This window comes from Camelus ferus, chromosome 9, assembly GCF_009834535.1.
Source record: "Camelus ferus isolate YT-003-E chromosome 9, BCGSAC_Cfer_1.0, whole genome shotgun sequence".
Taxonomy (NCBI): domain Eukaryota; kingdom Metazoa; phylum Chordata; class Mammalia; order Artiodactyla; family Camelidae; genus Camelus; species Camelus ferus.
This window is the reverse complement of record NC_045704.1, coordinates 22347316-22372913: the sequence shown is the minus strand read 5'-3', so window position 1 is coordinate 22372913 and position 25598 is coordinate 22347316. Positions and strand designations below refer to the sequence as shown.

General features: G+C 42.9%; 1 protein-coding gene and 1 pseudogene across 1 annotated transcript; both read right to left on the bottom strand.

Moving 5' to 3' along the window:
- Positions 1-1384: 1384 nt before the first annotated feature.
- On the bottom strand, positions 1385-17473 carry LOC102522052 (annotated as a pseudogene).
- Positions 17474-20877: 3404 nt separating this feature from the next.
- Positions 20878-22398, bottom strand: LOC102522310 (major allergen I polypeptide chain 1-like). The gene is made up of 3 exons (XM_032486168.1): positions 22304-22398; positions 21985-22172; positions 20878-21040 (listed from the first exon to the last, which is right to left on the bottom strand). The coding sequence occupies exons 1-3, from the start codon at positions 22362-22364 to the stop codon at positions 21011-21013; spliced, it is 279 nt and encodes a 92-aa protein (XP_032342059.1). The 5' UTR covers positions 22365-22398; the 3' UTR covers positions 20878-21010.
- Between the last annotated feature and the right edge of the window lie 3200 nt (positions 22399-25598).

Here is a 25598-nt window from a genome sequence, read left to right as displayed (position 1 = left end):
GCGGTTAGCTATGAGTCTGGAACTCAGAGATATGGACTGAAGTTACAAACTTGAGAGTTCATACCATAAAGATGGTGTTTCAATCTAAGAACATCCATGAGATGATGTGGGGAGAGAGTAAGAGGAAAGAGGAAAAGGTGGGTACCAAATATCTCCTGTGCACTACTTCGAATCATGTCAGCCTCACCTCTTACTCTGGCCACTACTGAGACCATCAGTTCCCATGAATGTCTAGACCATCTCTAGACTTAGGAGATGCTTTGGAATTCCAGCCAGGGGCTGGAGTCCAGACTGAGGCCTGGCGCTGACTTCCCTGTCTCTAAGCCCAAGTCATTTTGGGAACTTGATGGCCTTCCAGCTGAGCTAACAGTGCTGATGGGTATTTCTGGGCACCCGCAGCCAGCCTTCTCGCCTGCCTGGCCAGACTGGCTCCCACGTGAATCTGGTTGTGGAAACTGAGTGCCCTCCATTTACAGAGCTGTGTGGTTTTCAGCCAGGGGCTGTTGGCCCGACGGCCAGACTGGGGTTTGGAAAATAGCCCTGTCCCCAAACAACACAGTCTTCATACAGCTCACTTCCTTTGCCTTTCTGTGACCTGGCGGGGTGGGGAGTCCCATGGACTTTGAGGGGCTGACCTAAGAATTCTGGGGCAGGAGTTGGAAAGGGACCATGGAAGAGGAAAGTCCCCCGGAAGGGCCCGTGAGGCAGAGACCTGAATCTGAGACTGGAGCGAGAGAGTCTGCTGACCTGAAAGTTTCACAGTAGCACAGGGACCCCCCTGAAGGGGGACAGCTGGGAGGAGACCCTGGTGAAACTCAGAGGAGGCTGCCACTGTGAAGCAGGTCGTTTTGAAGTCTGGACCTCAGCAGACTTGCATGTCTTTGCAACTGCAACATTTGCAAGAGGAAGCAGAACAGGCACTTCCCGCTCCAGCTTCTTGCCTCAAGCTCCCGAAGGGAGCCGAGAGCGTCATCACAAACGTGTACAACACACACAAAGCCCGGCACAGCTTTCTGTGAGAGACGTGGTGTCCAGAGCTCTCACACGCCCCGCTCAAACTCTGGAGGCTTTGGGATCGCCCCACACTGCCTGGATGAGGGCACCAGGCCGCGTGTGGTCACTGAGAAATTCAATGGCAGTGATTGAGAACAGGCCGTGAAGGCGCACAAGACCACCAGGTCTGAAGAGGGAGCTCCTGCCTCTCCCCTCCTGAAAAGGAGCGATGACTGGGGCCAGCACCATGTGGTCCCTGCTGCACCTGGCTGGTGCTCATAAAGGTGACTGACCCGGGCAGCTGGCCCGTGAGCCCAGTGCGTTTTGATTTCTGCAGTTTGCTCCAGCTGCTCGTTTCTTTAAGTAGCTCTTTGTCCTTCCTCAGCCCAGGTTTTTGTTTGTTTGTTTGCTTTTTGTTTTTTTCCTGCTGACAACCAGCACTTTATTAGTGAGATGCTGTGGTCTGGGAAAGCAAAAGCCGAGATGGACAGGGCAGCGCCCATCTCAGGGATTTTTCTGGACAACAGGCGTTCCCTCCATGTAGGTTTGGAAACAGTTCACGGGTAAAATCCCCAGAGGGCAGCGCCGTGACTGCCAAGCAGCAGGGATGGGAGGGGGACCTTAGGCACAGCTGGGCCCCTGGGACAGCAGGGCTTCGATGTCAGGCTCGATGTCAATGGTCAGAAAGCGGCGGCTGTGCCTGCGCACAGGCACACCATCCGGGCCCACCAGGAACGTCACGTCGTTGTGGCACACTGGAGACCAGGTGATGAACTTGGTGTCGGTCATGAAGGCAGTGGCGTCGTCACTGGGCGTGAAGAGCCTCGCGAAGAAAGGCGAAGAGCAGGTGCGCCTCGTGCTGTTCACATCGTATTTCTCAAAGAGCATGAAGCTGGGCTCGAACCTGCCGCCTGGTCGGATGTACTTGAGGCAGTTTAGGACCTCCTCGTTCTAGGCGTTCTCCCGCTGCCCAAACTGGCTGCACCGGAAGCCGAATCGGCCAGACACCAGGCCGGAGGCGCTGCTGCAGCTGATCTATCTGGGTGCAGCCCCGGACCGCTGTGCCCCAGAGCGACGCCACATTCTCAGTGAGCAGCACCTGCCCCGCAGGGAGCCCAGGCTCACGGCTCCCCGCCGGCCAGCGGGCGCGCCGAGAAGGCGGACTCCCAGCGCGGGGCCGCCTCCGCCAGGGCGGCCGCCGGGCGCTGAGCGGCGCACATGGCGTGGGCGCTGCGGAAGCTCAGATTATGATGTAGGCTCCTGGACACCCTTCCGTTCCTTCCCAACTTTTGTGTGGTCTTGTAGAAAAAAAAAGAAAAAAATCAACATTAAAACAGAAAAGTGGTCGCATTGATATGCGTTCCCAGCCCCAGCAGCGGTGTATGAATTCCTGCTGCTCTACAGCACCAATAGCTGACATTAAAGGACGTTCTAACATTAACCACTGGTAGGTAGGTGTGCAGTGCTACCTCATCGTGGTTTCAGTTTGCTTTTACTGGTATGATGAGGTTGAGCATTTCCTCGTACACTTACTGATAATTTTGTGAGATGCCAACGGAAGTATTTTTCCCGTTTATGTTTTGCATTTTCTTTTCTAATTTCCCCCCCTCTAAGTGATCTGTAGTTCTTTCTATATTCTGGGTAAGAGCCCTTGGTTGCTTATTTGTTGAAAATATCTTCCCCAACACAGTGGATTACCTTTTCACTCTCTTAATGGTATTTTAATAAATAGAAGTTTAGAATTTAATATAACTGAATTTATGATTGGTACCCTTTAAAGTCAGGGGGGGATGTGTGTGTGTGTGTGTGCTTTGTTTAAAGGATCTTGCTATTCCCAAGGTTGTAAAGATACTCTTTTATATCCTTTCTAAAGGCTTTAATTGTTTTGCCTTTCCCAATGAAGTCTGTAATCCATATAGTATTAAATTTTGTGTGTGACTGTGAGGTAGGAGTCCAATGGCTTTTCCATATAGAAGACCCTTTATTGTCCTGGTACCAATAGGAAAAGTTCATCCTTTCCCCACTGCTTTTCAGTGCCACCTTTGTCAAAGAATCAAGTGTCTCATGTAGGAATATAGATTTACTTCTGTGATTTTTGTTTTCTTCCACTGGTCTGTCGGTCTCAATGCCAATACCAATGTGTTAAGTACTAAAGCTTTAGTTCTTGACTCTGGTAGAGAAAGTCCTTCCACTTTGGCCTTGTTTCAGAATGTCTTTGCTGTCTTGGTCCCTTTGCATTTTCATGTCAATTGAGAACCAGCTTGTTGAGTTAGACCTAACCACACATTAAATCTGTTGATCAATTTGGAGATAATTAAAAATTTTAAGATTTTTAGTATTTCTCTCCATGAAGATGGTACATGTCTCCATTTATTTCAGTCTTCCTTATTTTATTTTCTCTCAATAGTTTTATATCTATCTATCTATCTATCCTTCTATCTATCTTATTTATTAATTCATTTGTTGTAGGCATGTTATTTTTAATGCTGTTGTGAATGTTACCTCCTTTTACAATGTAATTTTCTAAATGTTTGTGCTGCTGTATAGAACTTTTAATTATTCTATGTTGACTTGCATACAGCATTTAAAAAACTAGTATTTTATCTGTAGATTTCTTTTAGACTTAGATAAATATATCAGATACTTGTTTGTTTCTTCCTTTCCAATCTACATATATTGCTTCTTCTCTTCCTCAATGGCATTTGTAGGATCTCTACTACAATGTTGAATAGCAATCCTCTTCTGAAAGTAGGCATCCTTGTCTTCTATCTAAACCCAAGGGGAAGAATGCTGTGTTGAATAAGTGTCAAGAGTGGCAACTGTCTTGTTCCTAGTCTTAAAGAAAAAACTTCCAATTTTTTACCATTAAGTATGATGTCAGCTGTGGGTTTGTCATATATGGCTTTTATTATGTTGAGTTACATTCCTATATCTGCTTTGTTGAGAGCTTTTGTCATAAATGGATGTTGAATTCTGTCAAATGCCTTTTTGCATGTGTTGAGATATTCATATGATTTTTATCCTTTGTTTTGTTAATGTGGTATACCACTTTGATTGATTTGCAGATATAGAACCATTCTTGTATCCCTGGAATAAATCCCATTTGATCATGGGGGGAAAAAAAGGAAACATAAGAATAAACTACTTTATAAGTCACACACACACACACACACAAACCCAAAGGAAAGGTTTTTTGTTTTGTTTTGCTTTTGACAACTTTTTATATTATATTATTATTGTTTGATATGGCATAATTTCAGGCTTACAAGAAAGTTGCAAAAATATAAAGTATTTCTGGCTACCCTTTACCCAGATTCAAAATGATAGCTTTTGATATTTCACCATTAAATAGGAAATTTACTGTGGGAATTTTTTTGGTAGACATATTATTAGATTAAAGATATATTCTTTTATTTTTACTTTCTAAGAGTTTTCTTAATTGAAGTATAGTCAGCTTACAACGTTGTGTCAATTTCTGGTGTAGAACATAATATTTCACTCACTCATATACATACGTATATTCCTTTCATATTCTTTTTCCTTATAGGTTACTATAAGACATTGAATATAGTTCCCTATGCTATACAATGGAATCTTGCTATTTAATCTATTTATATGTAGTAGTTAGTATCTGCAAATCCCAAACTCTCAGTTTGTCCCTTCCCACCCTCTTCCCCTCCAGTAACCGTAATTTTGTTTTCTGTCTGTGTCTGTTTCTGTTTTATAAATAAGTTCATTTGTGTCTTTTTTTTTTTTCCAGATTCCAGGTGTAAGTGATATCATATGGTATTTTTCTTTCTCTTTCTGGTTTACTTAACTTAGAATGACCATCTCTTATTCCATCCATGTTGTGGCAAATTGCATCATTTTATTATTTTTTATGACTGAGTAGTAATCCATTGCATATATATACCATATCTTTTTATCCAATCAAATATCATTGGACATTTAGGACATATCCTGGGGTCTCCTCCTCCTCCCAATGCTGGAATCCCGGGCTGGGGAGCCTGACACGGGTCCTAGAACTCTCACCTCTGTGGGTGGGCCTCTGTGACTCAACCATTCCATCCCCTTGTAGGTTGCCCACCCAGGGGGCATGGGGCTCGATTACATTGCAAGCACACCCCTCCTACCGTCCTGCTATGGTTCCCTCTTTATGTTTCTAGTTGAAGATCTTTTTTGCTAGGTTCCAGTCTTTTTTTTGATGGTTGTTTAGCAGTCAGTTGTGGTTTCGCTGTAGTCACGAGGAGAGGTGAGCTCATGGTCCTACCACTCCACCATCTATTTGTGCCTTTTTAATGTCCCTATCCCCAAACTTTTGTTAGTTTGTGGTAGATTAAATTATTGCTCAAAAACACTTACTTTGTCTCTGTAGCTACATTGCAGGAGTATACTTCCTCACTCCACTGATTTTAGGCTTAGCTACATTATGTGATTTGTGGGATGTGAGCAGACAACAGGCAATCAGTTGCTTCAGTTTGTATAGTTGGTCTTTCCTTCTCACATCTCTGTCATTACTACGAGACTATTTTCCCCTGGCATGTGCTGGTTCTTTAGCTTGAGCCCTGGAATGGAACAGATAAGGATCAGACTTGAGTCCAACCTGCGGGAGGAGCCAAGTCCTATCAGACCCATAACTTGGATGGGCATCATCAGCCAAGGCTAGCTTAGATCAGCTGAAATTCCAGCTAAATTGCAGCCCAGGAGCGACTATAAATGATTCTCATTTTAATCCATTGAACTTTGGGATTATTTGTTACACAGTAAGAGCAATCCACCCTAATCATTAATTTCCATAATTATGAGGATTTCCTTATCATTTTTTGGGCTATTGATTTCTATCATAATTGCACTGAGATCAAATTATATGCTCTGGATGATCTAAAAATCCTTTGAAATTAGAGTCTTACTTTATATCCTTAATACGTGCTCAGTTTTTATAATATTCTACATATGATTGAAAACAATGGATATTTCTTAACTTTTAAATGCCACATTCTGTGTGTCTACTAAGTTGTTTCTAATTGTATTTTTAAATCTTGTTATATTAAAACTTTGTTTTTTGCTTAAATAGCTTTACTGAAGTATAACTGACATACAATAAGTATATATATTTAAAGAGTACAATTTGTAAATTTTGATGATTGTGGAAACTGGAAAAAACCACCATAATCAAGATCCATTACTTCTAAAAGTTTCCTTGTGCCTCTTTGAAATACCTCTTTCCTGCTTCTTCTTGTCCACTTTCTCATCTCAAGGCAACCACTGATATGCTTTCCATCGGTGTAGATGTTTGCATTATCTGAAACTTTATTGACATAGAAGAATGCAGCCTGCAGAGTTTTTTGTCTGATTTCCTTCACTCAGCAGAGTTTCTCTCATTCAACTGAGTTACGTATATTAACTGTTTTATGCCTTGTTTGGGCTTTAATTATTAAAAAAATTATGTAAAGGAAAACCCACTCTTTTTGATATAACTTTCTATGATTTCAAAAAATATATTTTCCCCTAGCTTTATTGAAATGTGATTGACATATGACATAGTGTAAATCTGAAGTGTAAAATGTGTTCCCCTTTAAAATAGCACCCAAAGTAATAAAATACCTAGGAGTAAATCTAACCAAGGAGGTGAAAGACTTATACATGGAAAACTATAAAACACTGATTAAGGAAATTAAAGAAGGCTTAAAAAAAATGGAAAGATATTCCATGCTCCTGGATTGGAAGAATCAATGTTGTTAAAATGGTCTTACTGCCCAAGGCAATCTACAGATTTAATTCAATCCCTATCAAATTACCCAGGACATACTTCACAGAACTAGAACAAATCATAATAAAATTATATGGAACCACAAAAGACCTAAAATTGCCAAAGCATTACTGAAGAAAAAGAAAGAGGCTGGAGGAATAACTCTCCCAGACTTCAGACAATACTATAGAGCTACAGTAATCAAAACAGCATGGTATTGGCACAGAAACAGACATATGGACCAATGGAATGGAATAGAGAGCCCAGAAATGAACCCACAAACTTTTGGTCAACTAATCTTCAACAAAGGAGGCAAGAATATACAATGGAATAAAGACAGTCTCTTCAGCAAATGGTGTTGGGAAAACTGGACAGCAGCGTGTAAAGCAATGAAGCTAGAACACTCCCTTACACCACACACAAAAATAAACTCAAAATGGATCAAAGACTTAAATATAAGACAAGATACAATAAACCTCCTAGAAGAAAAGATAGGCAAAACATTATCTGACATACATCTCAAAAATGTTCTCCTAGGGCAGTCTACCCAAGCAATAGAAATAAAAGCAAGAATAAACAAACGGGGCCTAATTAAACTTACAAGGTTCTGCACAGCAAAGGAAACTGTAAGTAAAACAAAATGACAACCTATATGGAATGGGAGAAAAGTTTTGTAAATGAAACCAACAAAGGCTTGATTTCTAGAATATATAAGCAGCTCATACGACTTAATAAGAAAAAAACAAACAACCCAACCCAAAAATGGGCAGAAGACCTAAACAAGCAAGTCTCCAAGGAAGAAATACAAATGATCAATAGGCACATGAAAAAATGCTCAATATCACTAATTATCAGAGAAATGCAAATCAAACCTACAATGAAGTATCACCTCACACCAGCCAGAATGGCCATCATTCAAAAGTCCACAAATGAACAAATGCTGGAGAGGCTGTGGAGAAAAGGGACCCCTCTACACTGCTGGTGAGAATGCAGTTTGGTGCAGCCATTGTGGGAAATAGCATGGAGATTCCTCAAAAGACTAGGAATAGACTTACCGTATGGCCCAGGAATCCTGCTCTTGGGCATATATCCAGAAGGAACCCTACTTCAAAATGACACCTGCACCCCAATGTTCATAGCAGCATTATTTACAATAGCCAAGACATGGAAACAGCCTAAATGTCCACCAACAGATGACGGGATAAAGAAGATGTGATATATTTATACAATGGAATACTATTCAGCTATAAAAAGTGACAACATAACGCCATTTGCAGCAACATGGATGTCCCTGGAGAATGTCATTCTAAGTGAAGTAAGCCAGACAGAGAAAGAAAAATACCATATGAGATCGCTCATATGCAGAATCTAAAAAAACCCCACATAAATACAAAACAGAAACAGATTCATAGACATAGAATACAAACTTGTGGTTGCCAAAGGGGCAGGGGGTGGGAAGGGACAGACTGGGATTTCAAAAGTAGAATAGATAAACAAGATTATACTGTATAGCACAGGGAAATATATACAAGATCTTATGGTAGGTCACAGTGAAAAAAAATGTGGCAATGAATATATGTATGTTTGTGTATAACTGAAAAATTGTGCTCTACACTGGAATTTGACACAACATTGTAAAATGACTATAACTCAATAAAAAGTATTAAAAAACAAACAAAACAAACAAAAAAATAAAGTGTAAAATGTTTTGATCTGATGCATTTATGTATTACAAAATGATTACCATCATGGCATTAGCTAACACCTTCATCACATCACATTATCACTGCTTAGTTTTTGTGGTGAGAACATTTAAGATTTACTCTCTTAACACCTATTAAGTATATAATAGAGTATTTTTAACTATAATCACAATGCCATGCATGAGATCCCCAGAACTTACCCATCTTGTAACTGGAAGTTTGTACCCTTTGACCAACATTTCCCCATTTCACTCACCCCGCATCCCTGGTAACCACCATTCTACTCTCTGTTTCTATAAGTTCAGCTTTTTCAGATTCCACATATAAGTGAGATTATACAGTATTTATCTTTTTCTGTCTGATTTATTTCAAGCAGTATAATGACCTCAAGGTCCATCCATGTTGTTGCAAATGGTAGGACTTCCTTCTTTCTCATGGCTGAATAATATCCCATTTATATCTATATATATATAAACACACACACATTCCCCCCACAGCTTCTTTATCCACCTTCTATTCATGGACATTTAGGTTGTTTCCATGTCTTGGCTATTGTGAATAATGCTGCAGTGAACTTAAGGATGCAGAGTCTCTTTGAGATGATGATTTCATTTCCTCTGGATACTTACCCAGATGTGGAATTGCTGGATCATACAGTAGTTCTACTTTTAATTTTTTGAGGAACTTTCACACTATTTTCCATAGTAACTGTACCAATTTCCCACCGACAGTGCACAAGGCACATCTCTTCTCCACACCTTTGCCAACACTTGTTATCTCTTGTCTTTTAAAAAATTGAGATATAAATGGAATATAAAAGTATAATAGTTTCAGATATACAGCATAACGATTTGACATTTGTTCATATGGCAAAATGATCAGCACAATAAGTCTAGTTAACTTGTATCACCATACATAGTTACACATTTTTTTCTTGTGTTGAGAATTTTAAGATCACTCCTTTAGCAACATTCAAATATGCAACACAGTATTATTAAAAATAGTCACCATATTGTACATTACATCCCCATAACATATTTATCTTATAACCAGAATTTTGTACCTTTTGATGTCTCTTCACCCATTTTGCCCACCCCCGGCTCCCTGCCTAAGGCGACCACCAATTCAATTCTATCCTCTGCTTCTGTGAGTTTGACTATTTTAGACTCCACATATGAGTGAGATCATGCAGTATTGTCTTTCTGTGTCTGTCTTATTTCACTTAGCATAATGAGCTCTAGGTTCATCTCTGTTTTCACAAATGGCAGGATTTACTGCTTTTCTAAGGCTGAGTGATATTCCATTATATCTATCCATCTCTCTCTCTATCCATCTGAGAGATATATAAATATAGGCATAGTCTTTTCTCTATATACAATTCCATTATATATTTATTACATATAATGTGTATATAATATATGTTAATATAGCTATATAATTTAATATAGTTTATAAAATTCTATTGTGAATAATGCTGCAATGAGTATGGGAGTGCAGACATCTTTTAAAGATACTGATTTCCTCTCCTTTGGATACATACCTAAAAGTGGAATTGCTAGATCATGTGGGAGTTCTATTTTAAAAAATTTAAGGAAACTCCGTACTGTTTTCCTTAATGGCTGTACAAATTTACATTCCACCAAGAGTGCACAAGGGTTCCCTTATTCCACATCCTCAACAACGCGTATTATCTTTTGTCTTTTTGATAACAGCCATTCTAACAAGTGTGGAGTGGTATCTCATTGTGGTTTTGATTTGCATTTCCCTGATTATTAGTGATTTTTACCAACTTTTCATGTACCTATTGGCCATTTGTATGTGTTCTTTGAAAAAACTGGCGTGTCTGTTGCCAGTTTAAATTGGGCTATCTGTTTTTTGTTTTCTCTCTTTCTTGGCTGTTAAGTTTTTTAAGTTCCTCATATATTTTAGATATTAACCCCTTATCAGATATATGGGTTGCAAATATTTTCTCTCATTTCATAGATTATCTTCTCACTCTTGACTGTTTCTTTTGCTCCCCAGTAGCTTTTGAGTTTGACGTGGTTCCACTTTTCAATTTTTGCTTTTGTTGTATATACTTTTGGTGTCATGACCAAAAAATTGTTTCCAAGACAGTGCCAAGAAGCATTTTTTCTGTTTTCTTTTAGGGATTTTTACAGTTTTAGGTCTTACATTTAAGCCTTTATTCTGAGCTGATGCTTGTATATGGTGTGAGATAATACAATTTCCTTCTTCTGTATGTGGATATCCAGTTTCCCAGCACCACTTTGAAGGGAACATCCTTTCAACTGTTGTGTATCCTGACACCCTTGTTGAAGTTCAGCTGACTGTGTATGCAAGGGGTATATTCTGTGCTCTCTATTCTGTTCCCCTGGCGTATGTGTCAATTTTTATGCCAGTATCATTATTTTGAATATTACAACTTTATAATATATTTTGAAATCAGAGTGTGATACTTCCAGCTTTGTTCCTTTTACTTAAGATTGTTTTGGCTATCTGGGGGTTTTTTGGTGGATTTGGGGCTTTTTTAGGGTTATGTTTTTCATTTCTGTAAACAATGCCATTGGTATATTGACAGGGATTGCATTGAATATGTAGATCACTTTGTGGGGTATGAATATTTTAACATTCATTCTTCCAATCCATGAACACAGAATGTCTTTCCATTTATATGTGTCTTCTTAATTTCCTTCACCAATTTTTTTTTCCATTTTGACCCAACGTTTATTGTTGTTTGACAACGTACTTCGTCAATGTTTTATGATTTTCAGTGTACAAGTCTTTCAACCCTTTGCTGTTGTTGTTGTTAATGGAGGTACTGGGGACTGAACCTAGGACCTCATGCTTGCTAAGCACGCGCTCTGTCACTGAGCTATACACCCCCCAACCCCCTCAACTTTTTAAACCTTATTCTTTTTTTAAACTCTTTTTTATTGAGGCATAGTTGATGTACAATATTATATAAATTTCAAGTGAACAACACAGTGATTCACAATTTTTAAAAGTTATACTCTATTTATAGTTATTATTCCCTGTGTTGTACAATATATTCTTGTAGCTTATTTATTTTACACATAGTAGTTTGTACCTCTGAATCCCCTAGCCCTATCTTGCCCCTGCCCTTTCCCTCTCCTTGCCAGTAACCACTAGTTTGTTCTCTATATCTGTGAGTCTGTTTCTGTTTTTGTTATATTCATTCATTTTATTTTTTTTTTGATTCCACATAAAGGTGATATCATACAGTATTTGTCTTTCTCTGTCTGACTTATTTCACTTAGCATAATACCCTCCAAGTCCATCCATGTTGTTGCAAGTGGCAAAACTTCATTCTTTTTTATGGTTGAATAGTATTCCACATCTTTTTATCCATTCATCTGTTGGACACTTGGTTTGCTTCCATTACTTGGCAATTGTAAATAATGCTGTTATGAACATTGGGGTGCATGTGTCTTTTTTGAATTAGTGTTTGGATTTTTTGGATATATACCCAGGAGTGGAATTTCTGGGTTACATGTTAGTTCTATTTTTAATTTTATGGGAAACTCCTCCACACTGTTTCCCACAGTGTCTGCACCAATGTACATTTTCACCAAGTGTAGGAGGTTCTCTTTTCTCTACATCCTTGCCAACATTTGTTATTTGTGTTCTTATTGATGATAGCCATTCTAATAGGTGAGAGGTAATATCTTATTGTGATTTTAATTTGCATTTCTCTAATATTTAGCGATGTTAAGTATCTTTCCATGTGCCTGTTGGCCATCTGCATTTCCTCTTTGGAAAAATGTCTATTCAGTTCTCCTGCCTATTTTTAAATTGAGGTTTTTTTTTTTTTTGATGTTGAGTTGTATGAGCTATTTATATATTTTGGATATTGACCTTTTCTTGGCCATATAATTTGCAAATATTTTCTCCCATTCAGTAGGTTGTCTTTTCCTTTTGTTGATAGTTTTCTTTGCTGTGCAAAAGCTTTTAAGTTTAGTTAGGTCCCTTTCCTTTGCTTTAGGAGAGCAGATCCAAAAAAAATGTTGCTATGATTTGTGTCAGAGAGTATTCTGCCTACGATTTCTTCCAGGAGTTTTATGGTTTCCAGTCTTACATTTAGGTCTTTACTCCATTTTGAATTTGCTTTTCTCTATGGTGTTAGAGAGTGTTCTAACATTATTCTTTTACACGTAGCTGTCCAGTTTTCCCACCACTTACTGGAGAGACTGTCTCTTCTCCATTGTATATTTTTGCCTGCTTTGTCATAGACTAATTGACCGTAAGTGCATGGGATTTATTTCTGAGCTCTCTATGCCGATCCATTAATCTGTGTGTCCATTTTCGCTTTACTGTAGCTTTGTAGTATAGTCTGAAGTCAGGGAGCACGATACTTCTAGCTTTGTTCTTCTATCTCAAGATTGTTTTGGCTATTTGTGGTCTTTTGTGTTTCCATCCAAATTTTAAAATAATTTGTTCTATGAAAAGAAATATATGAAAAATGCCATTGGTTCTGTGAAAAAAACGCCACTGGTATTTTGATAGGAATTGCATTGATTCTGTAAATTGCCTTGGGTAGTATGCTCATTTTAACAGTATAAATTTTTCCAACCCATGAACATGGTATATCTTTCAATCTGTGTCCTCTTCAGTTTCTTTCATCATTGTCTTAATTTTCTGAGTACAGTTCTTTTACCTCCTTAGGTAGGTTTATTCCTAGATATTTTATTCTTTTTGATGCAACTGTCCTTTGTCAGGATATCTTTCCATTTCTTTGAATCATCTTTAATTTCCTTTATCAATGTTTTAGTTTTCAAACTATAGGTCTCTCACGTCCTTGGTGAAGTTTATTTCTAGGTCACAATTTTAAAGAAGATTGTTTTTATACTTTCTCTTTCTGATATTTCATTATTAGTGTAAAGAAATGGAACAGATTTATATATATTAATCTTCTATCCTGCTACCTTGCTGAATTCATTTATTGGTTCTAATGGTTTTTGTGTGAAGACTTTTGAGTTCTCTATATAGACTATCATGTCATCTGCAAATAGTGAGAGTTTTGCCTCTTCCCTTCTAATTTGGATTCCTTTTATTTCTTATTTTTGTCTGATTGCTATGGCTAAGACTTCCAATACAAAATCTATGGGATACAGCAAAAGCCATTCTGAGAGGGAAGTTCATAGCAATACAAGCCTTCCTCAAGAAGTAAGAAAAATCTCAAGTAAACCACCTAACCAACCACCTGAAAGAATTAGAAAAAGAAGAACAAACAAAACCCAACGTCAGCAGAAGAAAGGAAATAATAAAGACAAGAGAGGAAATAAATAAAATAGAGGTCACAAAAACAATAGAAAAGATCAATGAAACTGAGCGCTGTTTTTTTGAAAAGATGAACAAATCAACAAATCTCTAGCCAGGCTCACCAAGAAAAAAAGAGAGAGGACCCAGATAAACAAAACAAAACAAAAAAAATGAAAGAATACAACTGATACCACAGAAATAACCAATCTGCCACTCAGTGTCTTTTGATTGGAGCATTTAATCCACTGCCACTTACAGTAATGATTGATAGGTATATACTCATTGTCATTTTAATGATTGTTTTTCAGTTTTTTAAAAGTAGTTCTTCTTTGTCCTTTTCTTCTTTTTGTTTATCCATTTGTGATTTGATGATTTTTTCCTAGTATGCCTGAGTTCCTTTCTTTTCGATTTTTGTGACTCAGTTGTATGTTTTTAATTTTTAGTTACCATGAAGTTCAAGTATATTGACCCATATTGTACCTACTTGCTTTAAACTGATAGTAATAGAAGTTCAAATACACTTTAAAAGATTTACATTTTTATACTCCCGTCTTCCACATTTTTAATTTGATGTTCTAAATTTCATCTTCATGCTTAACCTTTGACTGTAAATTGTAGTTATAATTGCTTTTACAAAATATTTTTGATTACTTTTCATCTATATACTGGCTTATTTAAATGATATTCAGCCCTTTTATGTATTTGCCTTTCCAATTGGAATTTTCCCTTTCCCATATATTCTAGCTTCTTTTCTATTTAGAGATGATCCTTAGTTATTTCTTCTAGCACAAGTTAAGTATTGCTGAGTTCTCTAGTTTTTGCTTCTCTGAGAAATTCTTTCTCCTTTTATTCTAAATGATAATCTGCTGGATAGAGTAGCCTAGGTTGCATGTTTTTCCCTTTCAGGGCTTTGAATATATCATGCCACTCCCTTCTGGCCTGCAGTGTTTTGCAGAGAAATCAGCTGATAGCCTTACGGAGGTTCCTTTGTAACTGACTTTTTGTTTTTCTCTTGCTGCCTTTAGGATCTTCTCTTTATCTTTCACTTTCACCATTTTGATTATTATATATCTTGGTGTGGGTCTGTCTGGGTTCATCTTGTTTGAAACCCTCTGTGCTTCCTATGACTGCATATCTATTTCCTTCTTTAGGTTTTTGGGAAGTTTTCAGCCATAATTTCTTCAAATACATTTCAATCCCCTTTTTTCTTTCTTCTGCTTCTGGAACCCTTATTATTAAAAAAAATTTTTTTCTTCCTTTCTTTTTGGGTTGGGGGAGGTAATTAGGTTTATTTATTTGTTTTTTTAGTGGAGGTACTGGGGATTGAACCTAGGACCTCATGGATGCCAAGCATGCACTCTACCCCTGAGCTATCCTTTCCCCCCTGGAACCCCTCTTATGCATAAGTTAACACACTTCCTATTATGCCATAGATCCTATATTTTACTTTCATTTTTTAAATCTTCTGGCTGCTGTTTTGATTGGGTGATTTCCATTATTTTACCTTCCAGATCACTTACTTGTTCTTCTGTGTCATTTACTCTGTTAGTCATTGCTTCTTGATTATCTCAGCAAGTGAGTTGTCTATTTTTGATGGATTCATCTTTATAGTTTCAATTTCTTGTTACAGTCATCTGCATTTCTATCTATAATCTTTCTTAATTCAGTTAGCATTTTTATTACCTCATTTTTGAACTTGGGATGTAGTAGATTGGAGCGATCTGTTTCATTCCTTATTCTCTCAGGGGCTTTCTCTTGTTCTTTTAATTGGGAATATTTCCTCTGCCTTTTCATTTTGCTTACCTTTCTCTGTCTCTCTGAATTTAGGAGAAACTTTTCTCTACTGTGGTCTTGAAGGGATGTTTTTATGTGGGAGCATCCCTGTGTAGACTCTGTAAGTCCAATGTTTTTGGTGCAAGGGCTGGTTTTGGTATGGATGCTGGTCATGTCAGTCGTTGCGTTCTCTAGTACTAGGCTGTGGAGTGGAGTAGCCTGGGGCTGGGGGCTGGGACGATGTAATTGCAGGAATTGAGGTGGCTGTGCTGCCTCCTGGGACCTGGGCTGCCTCTGCGGCAGACCTGTCCAGGGACCTATTTGCCCCAATCAAGCTCCAAGCTCAGTATGGAGTGGGTGGAGCCAGAGCGTTCCCACTGGGAAATGAAATGCTGAGTACTATTGCCCAGAGCCTGTCCATTTGAGACTCAGCACCCAGCCAATGTGTGTTTCTGTGTCCTCCTGCCCCCCCCCCCCCCCCGCCATAACGTGTGCTGATAAAGTCTGCCATAGCTGGCTGGCCCCGCCATGCGGGTGCTGACAATGGTCTCTGTTGTTCTCTGGGATCACACCTCTGGGCTGATAGTCTTAATTGTTTATCCCTTTGCTACTTCCTTGATGTCATACTTTCTTTTCTTACTCAATTGGTTCGTAGTATACTATTAAGTAGAAGCAATGATATAAGCATCATTACCTTGTTTCTTATTTTAAATAGACTGCTTGTAATCTTTTACTATCAAATATGATGTTCATTGTGGTTTTTTATAAATGCACTTTGTTATGCTTATGAAGATCTCTTTTATTCCCATTTTGTTAAGTTTTTTTAAAAATCATAAATAACTAGTTAGTATTATGAAATCTGTTTTTCTGCATCAATTGAGATGATCACATGATTTTTCTCCTTTAGTCTGTTTATGCAGTAAATTATACATTTTTGTAATGCTAAACTATGTTTGCACTCTTAGAATAAAATAAACTTTTAAAAACAAAATATATATTTTTATACATTGTTAGATTAGACTTGCTCATACTTTGTTATTATCTGCATTTTACTAAATTATCTCCAGACCCTTTCAGGGGAAATCAAAACTCTTCTTCATATGACTGAATGTAAAACATAAAGCAATCTATTGATCTACCTTTTCTCTTCCTAGAGAGTTATCTCCTGGAGTCTCCCATCCTGCTGGACTCCAATCTGAACTGATGGCTTTCCATTCCTGATGCAGTGTTTGTTCTTGGATTTCCCTTCAGCAGAATCTTGGCAATTCTGAAGTCTTCCCATTTCTTGGTCTCTTCTATTATTTTGGTGAAGTACATCCTCTTGTAGATTCCTGAGAAATGATGCAAGGAAAGTGAATTTTATGGATTTGAATGGATAGTTTGTTAGAGATGGAATTCTAAGTTGGAAATAATTTTCCTTAACAATTTGAAGACACTCCTTTGTTACGTTATAACTTACAGTGCTACCATTCAAATGACTGGATTTGAGTGCAAACAATTTTGGACCCATAAAGTATGACTCCAGGGTCCCTGATCTTGGGAGATTAAAGATTTCAGTGGTTCCACATGGAAATTTCACATCACTTGCCTCTTTTCAGTTCTGCAGCTTTATTTATTCTTACCCACTGCATTGCCTAGTGCCTATGAAATCCAAATCTCTCTGGAATAATATAGGAAAAATTGGCTCTGTCTTATTTATTAGATGTGGCTTTCTCTGCCTACAGTCACCACATCTTTTTCTGCTTTTGGTCTTCTAAAGTGTTACATTCAGTCATCTGGTGATAACCCTGTATGGTTCTCTTTGTCCTTGTGGACTTGTATTTTTAAATTCCTTTACTCTAATTTTCATGGCATTTGAGAAGGAAAGGAGAACCAGAAATTTATTTTTCACTATTTTCCCCCCTACTTTAAAGCATTTACTCAGTTTGAGGTAGGACGTTTTGTAAGCCTGTGCTTAGGCAGTGAGGACACTGTGCGCCACACTGCGCTACTGTGCACAGTTGCCATGGACTTTCATGACCAGCCTGAAGCCTGCCGTGCCTGATTCCTCCTGGCCTCTTCGTAAGGTCACTCTTAGATTGAGGCTTCCCCAGTCATCTTGGGCCTTGCTCTAATTTTTTTCACTCAGACAGCTAGACCTAAATGGTTTAGATATCTCTCTGATTTATTATCATTCCTTCTGTGTTTCTCCTGAAAGCATGTAGGATGGGCCTACCCCTCATGGACTGAGCGTGGAAGGTTCTCCTGAGTCGGTGCCCATCCTGTGTGTCTGGTCAAAGCTGGCTTTGTGATGGAAACAGTGGTGATGTGAGTCTGAGTTTGCCCTGCTATCGTGAGCAGGGCTTCTTCATCTGACGATGCTGTGTTGGCCCAGGCCAGTGTCTGTGCCCCTGCTGCCCAGGCAGGGGGCTGTGTGCATCTCTGTAGGCTTCAAAAGTGGGGCCTATTTGTCTAGCCAGGAGGTGAGTTTGCAATTGCATGAATAATCTGAGAACGGTGATGATGAATCTGCATGCGTGTTTAATGCTGTCTCATCAGGGCATGTGTTTCTGTCTCATTCAACTATTTCCTCTGCTGAGCACCTCTCAGGATCTGCTAAATACTGTGCCTCCTGGGGAAGACCCTCCTGGAGCACATAAGAGAACACTGCCTCTTACATATGGACCCCTTCCGTTCTGGGTGTGAAGCCGTGGCTAATTTTCCTGAGTCCTGAGCCCATCAGCACACCTAGCCTAAGGATGAGTATAGATACGTCATATTTGTGAAACCGTAGTCAATTCTATGTAATAACTAAAAAAAAAGGAATTAAAGGGAAACTTGCATCTAAGATCGAAGTGCAGTGCATTTATCAATGCAGCTCTTCACTGCAGTCATGGGGGCTAGCCCTGTCCACTGCTGTGTGCTAAAATGTAGGGCTTTTCTCTGTTGGGGCTTGTCTCAGTCCTGTTGCCTCTGTCCTGGCACCAGAGTTTGCTCCCATCTCTCTTTCTCTTTCTGGCTCCCAGGTCTCGATCAGTGGAGCAGTGTGTACTTCTGCCTGGAATCCCTCAGTGGATTCCCGTGGGCTGGATTGTGGGTACGCCCCAAAACATCCTTGTCAGGTCGGTGTGGGAATTGCACAGTGCGAAGTCCCTGGAGAAATACATGGCAAGAGGGCACCTTCCTTTCCTGCCAGGGTTCCTTGTTGTCTGCGTAGAGTGGATGCTGCCTCTGAAGGATCAGCTGGGGTATCGCACTCCCTTCCTCCTGCTGCCTTCACTGGGCCTCCTCTGCATGAATCCCTATCCTTCCTGATCAGGCAGATGGACATGGGTCGCTATGATAGTTTGTCTTCCCACTAAAGGAGACCCAGACACAGGGACTTGGGGGCAGGCAGTTTATTTGGGAGGTGATCTCAGGTGCTCAAGTAAGGAACTAAGGAAAGTGAAACAGGCAAGTGGGAAAAGCTGGGTGGGGTGGGCAGCCGGGACTCAAGGCCACTGAGCACGTTTCAGAGATTGTGTAGAACCTCACCTCAAAATAGACCGGCCAGGAGTCAAGGAGGCTGTAGTGTTTGAGGGTTTCCCCCACAGTTCCGGAGTGAGCCTGACAACGGTTCAGCAGGCTCCCTGGTGCTGGAGAAAGCCACCACGCAGGGAACAGATGCAAGTGTGTGAGGAGCGGAGACGTCTGCTGGTGGGGGATCATCCACACAGTTGTGGGTGAATTCAGGTCAAGGTAGGTGGAAACAGGGTGGGGCTTCTATGATCTCAGAGGCAAATGTGTGTATGAGTCAGAGATCAAAAGCCACAGGTTTTTGACGTTTAGCTTCTGAACTATTTGAGGTTTGAATGTTAGACGGAAAAAGATTTGGGAGAACACCTGATTCTGACTTTTCCCTGAACCCCAGATTAGATAACGATTCTGTAGGTTGGAGGAGGGCAGTGAGAGGGGAGGGAGCACGGGGACAGTATCGAAGGGTCTCCCCAGCAGCCCCTACGGAGTTCTGTGGGAGCTGAGCAACAGCCCAGATACGGATTGTGTCCTGGTGAGGACAGAGTGCCCCGCATTTGTCCCCGCCTTGTCTTTGGATGGGTCACCGTCACACCTGTACACTCACTGCAGAGCAGGGTGAGTCTTTACCCAAGACAGGATAAGACCCACCCAACTCATCTGGAGTGGCAACTCTGCTTTCAGGAGCCCTGGGGTGTTTACAACTGTAGGACACGGGAGTGGTGGAATGCAAATCCTCTGCCCCACGCCCTGCTCATACCCCCTAAACTCCACTTAGTGCCCTCAGAGGCAGCGCTCCATTTTAGAAGAGCCCTCAGCCAGACCCTGAGGAAGGCGGAGTTGGGGGGCATAGACAAAGAGCCAGGTCTCACTCTGGGCAAGGTGGCCATCCCCTGCCACCCCCAGAGAGAAACAGCGGCCCTGGCTCACCTCTGGGGACCTCCCCTAACCTCCTCACTGTGAAGATCGTAGAGATCCCCGCCCCCCTCCACCGTGCAGAGCCCTGTGGTGTGCACCCAGCAGACCCTTCTCGGGGGGAGCTCCGGTTGTGATGAAGCTATGAGAGAGGTGGTGGGGGTCAGGCCAAGAGGAATCAGACAGGGCGACAGAGGGGCCTGAGAAAGTCCAGAATCACGGTCATGGAGCAGAGCTGCAGGTGGCCTTGGAAGCTCTCTGCCCCTGGATGTCCCCTCTGAGCATTAGACCCAACTTACAGTGTATTTACGTGGACGCAGCTGAATCCACAACTGGGTGGTTGGCGTTAGGATAAAGTGAGGCGCCAGAAGTGACCAGATTCAGCATTGGTACCTTGACCCTTTGTTCCTTCTCTCCTGTCAGGTCCTTAGGACAGGGGCCCCTTCTCACCCATGATTTCACTTTGGCCTCACCACAGCCTTGGAGATTGGAAGTATTTCCATTTTGTAAGTGGGAACCAGAGGCCCAAAGAAGGCCTCTGAGATGTGCGGGGTCCTCCGGTGTGTTGGCCGAACTTGTCTCCCCAGCTGTGGATGGGGCGGGGCGGGGGGGGGGTAGAGATTCTGCTGCCCAGGAGCTGTGTCATCTTTGCTAGAACTTAACCTCTCTGAGCCTTAGTTTCTTCATTTGTAAGACTGGAATGGTTACCTTTGGCTCTCAAGGTTGCCAGGAGGCTAAAATTTAGTCGCTCATGCACATGGCCTGTGAGTCCTGGTCACAGAAGTGACCAAGCACTCTGATTGTTCTCATTGTCCCCACCCACCCCCACCTATGGAATCTGTAGGGTCATAACAGCTGACAGCATTCAAATCCAGCTGCAGTTGGAAGGCACACTGCTGGTCTCCAGTGTAGGCACATCCCTCTTCCCCTGCCACCCCGAAGCCCAGTGGCCAGTGAGTAAGCACTCTCCTGTGAGCTGCAAGGCTTTTATTGCTGGAATCCTGTAATCAGACACCTGGACACGGACACCTGGACGTGGCAGCTTGTGAGACTACTTAGTGATCAGGCCGCGGCTTCCTTGGGGTCTCTGGCAAGGCCGGCTCCATTAACACAAAGGATCTGTGTATATTTTATCCTGTAAACAGAAGGTCAGGGAACATGGTGAGGCCTCAGGGGTATAAGAGACATCGAGCTGCTCTGAATGCTCGCTGGGCACTTCCTGTGGAGGGGCCCGCAGGCTTATTTGGAGGCTGGCCTCTGGATCTGAGCAGGTCAAGGTGGATTACTCCCAGTGAAAATTCCACCAATGGAACAGAGAGAAAAGGGGTCTCCCTGGTGGGGTTTGGGCAGTCTAGGACAGAACAGGGAGAGGCTGCTGAAGTCGACCTGGCAGGGCTCCAGAGTGGGCACCTGGGAGCTGACCTCAGTCTGTCTCCTCCATCTGCCCCTTGGACACTTGGCCCTGAAACAGCAGCTTGTTCCTACCACCTCCTGGGGCAGCAGAGAGCAGATTCACTCTGATCCTCCACTCTGGGCATCCCAGGCCTGGGGAGAGCAGGAGGGCACTTGTGGAAGACACAGAATGGCCCTTTGAAGTCCAGGGAATAAGGACAAATGTAGTTTTTAGATGGAATAGAGTAAGGGACATGTGGCTTTAAGGTAAAGGAACTGATGTTTGGAGAAGGGAAGTACCCAGTGCCAGTGGTTTACAGAAGATCCAGGTTCATGTGCTGGAGAGGCTGGAGTCAGGGAGGCCAGAGCTATGGGCCGAACACCAAGGCCAGGTGGTGCCACAGAGACAGGAGGGCCTGGAGGGTCCCAGGCCTGTGGCCCAGCAGAGCTGAGCAGTCAGGGCCAGCTCAGGAGCTCGCGGACTAGACTGAATTCTCCCGATTTTTTCCTGCATTGTGGGTGTGTGCCCCACCCTCTCTACCCCCTCATTCATGAGGTTCTTTCTCCTCCCAGATTCCCAGGGAAAGGCCACAGTGGAGAGGAAAATGAGTTCCCGCACCTCCCACTGCCCTGAGCAGACCCACCCAGGCAGGCACCAGAGGCACAGATACACACAGCCGGATCCACCAGAGCGCTGAGAGCATTCTGCTTATCCTCCAGTGTCAGCTTCCCATCAACGCAGCTCTTCAGCTTCCTAGCATTGGCCTCTATCAAACTGTTCGAGTTGTACTGTCTCACTATTGCAATATATTCTTCAGGGGTTCCAACCAGGAACCTGTTAACATCGTCCTTCACGACTGGGCATATGTCACAATCTGAAACACAAAGATAAAGTGACACTTCATTGAAAGAAACAACACATTCTTCCCTTTTGCTCTCCCAACATGCTCGTGCTGCCCTGGGAAGGTGCCAGAATCATTGGGGAACCCATGTCCCCGTCACCCACTTCCGCCTAAGATCAGGAGCAAGGCAGCCCCGAGCAGCAGGAGAGCTCCAGCCGGCTTCATGGTGCAGGTGCCAGGTGTTCCCTCCCCACCTGGGGCCCTTTTATAACTGCCTTTGGCTCCACAGTGGGGGCCGGGGGGCGGGGTGGGGGGCTGTGTCTGATGCTTCCTTTTCCTGGAGGTACTGCCAGGCCTCTCCCAGGCCAGAGCTTGCAGTTGCCTGGGGCTGCGCAGGGAGGAGCTGTCTGTGTTGGCGAGATGCTAAGTCCTTGAGCCAACAAGGGCACTGGCTCAGCCTCCCTTCCCATCCTGAGGGCTCCATGCGAGGGTCAGGTGACACGGGAGGCTCAGCAACGGAAATTTCCCAGGTTGACTGAAACAAGGGACAAAAGACTCCCAAAAGAGGCCTCCTGAGTGATGGCCGGTGCCAGCCTGTCACAACTGGCTGCGACTTTGAAGACAATCTGGTCTCGACTTCATGGAGTTTGCAGGAAAGTCAGTGCTTAGCCAATGGTCTCACAGCTAGTAAGTGCCGAGGGAAGGGCAGCGCTCAAGCCCTGAAACCCTGGCCAGACTCTCCTGCGGCTCCCGCCCTGCCCCGCTTTCATCACTTTGTTCTTGATCTGCTCAGCGGCCTCCCTTGAGCCACCCCCTAAATCTGTTTCTGGAGCCCTGAATCCCCCTGCCTGCTGGCCCAGAAGTTCTAGTTGTCTGTTGTCCAAGTCCTGACACCTGGTTACTTTGACAGCACACACAATATTTTCCCCAGCCTGCTTCTTCTCCTGAGTGCCTCTGTCCTGTTCGCACCATCCCCCGTCCAGAGCTCCAGCCTAAATAAAAGCCAAGCCCCTTCTAATCCCAGAACTTCTGGTAGATTTGCACAACCAGCCCCCCACCCCTGCTGCTTCTTTGAATTTATCCCTACCGTTCTCTCCTCCCTCACTGGCCTCCTTTCTGCCTCTTGACCAGGCCAAGTATGTGCCTGCAGCAGGGCCTTTGCACGTGCCGCCCTCCCTGCCTGCAGTGCGCTTCCTCCAAGTGGCTGCGTGATTCCTCGCCTAATTCCTCAAGTCTCTTCACATGTCACCTGTCAGAGAGATCTCCCCATACTCGACCCCTTATGTTAAAGGGCGCTGCCTCCCTCCTTCCCCCCACGGCCCTCTCTTCTCCTCCAGCTTCACCTTCCTCCACAGCAGGGGGCGGATTGCCTTTCACTCCCTCTTAGATGTGTAATGAGCTCCACATGAGCAAGAACTTTGCTGTGTGTGCTGCCGCCTCCAGCGGGCTAGGACAGGGGCCAACACACAGTAGGTGCTCCACCAGCGTTTGTTAGATGAATGGAAGGAATATCCCATTTTTCTGAAGTCGATCAACAAGACCATCTGTACTTCTGCGTGCTATACATATGCTTATGAATATTGCCTGGGATTAAACAAACAAGGTAAAGTTTAAAAATATTTAGATAAGTCAGAATGAAGTAGCTTTTGCTGGAGACACCTGACTGACCTTTTCTCTGAGCCATCTGTGGGAGAAGAAGGTTGGCTGCAGCCCCGAGCTGAAGTTGGGACACAGGTTTGTGATGACAATCAGAAGCGTATGCCAAATAAGATTCACATCCGGTAACTGCTCTTGGCAAAGTGGCCCCAGGTACTGAGCTCCAGCTGTCAGCTGGCCTCTGCGGAGCCTCTCCTTGCCATGGCTACTGATGCCTGGGGGCTGTACCTCTGAAGGTCACCGCATGAGGGGTCCAGGTGAATGCAGGTGTGCCTCAGAGGTTCTGGGCAGGAAAGTGAACGCCATATGCCCCAGGAGGGACATGCTTGCTCTTTGTCTACCTGGGACAGAATTTCAATGTGGTGGGTCCCCTGGGCATAGGTCACATGCCTGCTGTTCTTCACAAGACACCCCTCACCCCCCCAAGTTCTGTGAGATGACAAAGCCAGGGCTTGGAGCGCTGAGATAACACAGGTTGCTGATATCCAGCCCAGTGCCCTGCCGAGGGTGCCACAAGACCATCTGAGACATCCCCATGGGGTGGGCACACGTGGTTAGGTCGGGGGGAGGTGCTGGATGAGGTCACTCAGCAGCTGCAATGGAATCAGCCCTTTCCTAAGGCAAGTTCTTTTCTTTAAATCAAACTTTATTTGGGGAGAATTTTAGATTTACAGAAACGTTGCAAAGATTTGCCAAAACCAAGAAACTGGCATTAGTACCTTCCTATTAACTGTACTCCAGACTTGGTTTGGATTTTACCAGTTTGTCGATTAACGTCCTCTTTGTGCTCCAGGATCCAACCCGCAGCCTAGACACACTGCATTCATTGTCATGTCTCCCCAGTCTCCTTCGGTCTGTGACAGTTCTTCATTTTTTCTTTGTCATGCTCTTGGCAGTCTTGAGGAGGACTGGCCAGGTATTGCAGAATGTCCCCAAGCTGAGTTTGCTGTTGTTCTCATAAATTAGACTAGGACTCAGACTTTGGGTTGGGGGGGACACGCCAGAGGTGAAGAGTCACCTCCCATCAGGGTATACATGACAACGGTATGTCTTACCGCTGGTTCTATTAACCTCGATTAATTGATTTGTGTGTCTACCAAGTTTCTGCACTGTTTTCCCCTCTCCCTACTTTTTGGAAATGAGTAACTTAGTCTAGCCCATTCTCAAGGAGGGCAGGGCAGTAAGCTCCACCTCCTGGAGGGGGAGTGTCTACATATATTATTTGGGATGTTTCTGTGAGGAATATTTGTCTTTCTCCCCCATTAATTAATTCATCTATTAAATCATTTATTTATGTCTGTATGGACTCCTGCATATTATTTTATACCTTGTGTTATCACCTAATAGTATGTCATTCATTTTGTTGATCAAACTGTTTCTGATTTTGCCATTGGGAGCTTTCCTGGGCTTCCTTCTGCTAGAGTTTTATGGACTGTCTCATCTACTTTGTGCCAACAGGCTGCTTTCCTGGAGGAAACGTTGAGCTTGACTCTTGAGAGAGTCTTAAGCAGGTGGGGCGCCACCTCTGGCTGACCCAGCCCTCTGGTCTGTAGAACCCCAGTCCACAGTGGCCTGCAGGGCTGTGGACCTCAGTGTCCCTGACTCAGGAGACAGACCACACAAGCTACAACTGCTCACTGATGTTTCTGGTGCAGTCCAAGCATCTCTTGGGGCCAGGTTCACTGAAGCAGGAGGGTGAGACAGCCAGGAGAAGGGCCAAGGTGGGGCCGCTGTGAGTCAAGAAGGTGCCCAGGAATTGGCTCCCTTAGAGTGAGAGGGAAGCTGGTGCTAAGACCCCAAATT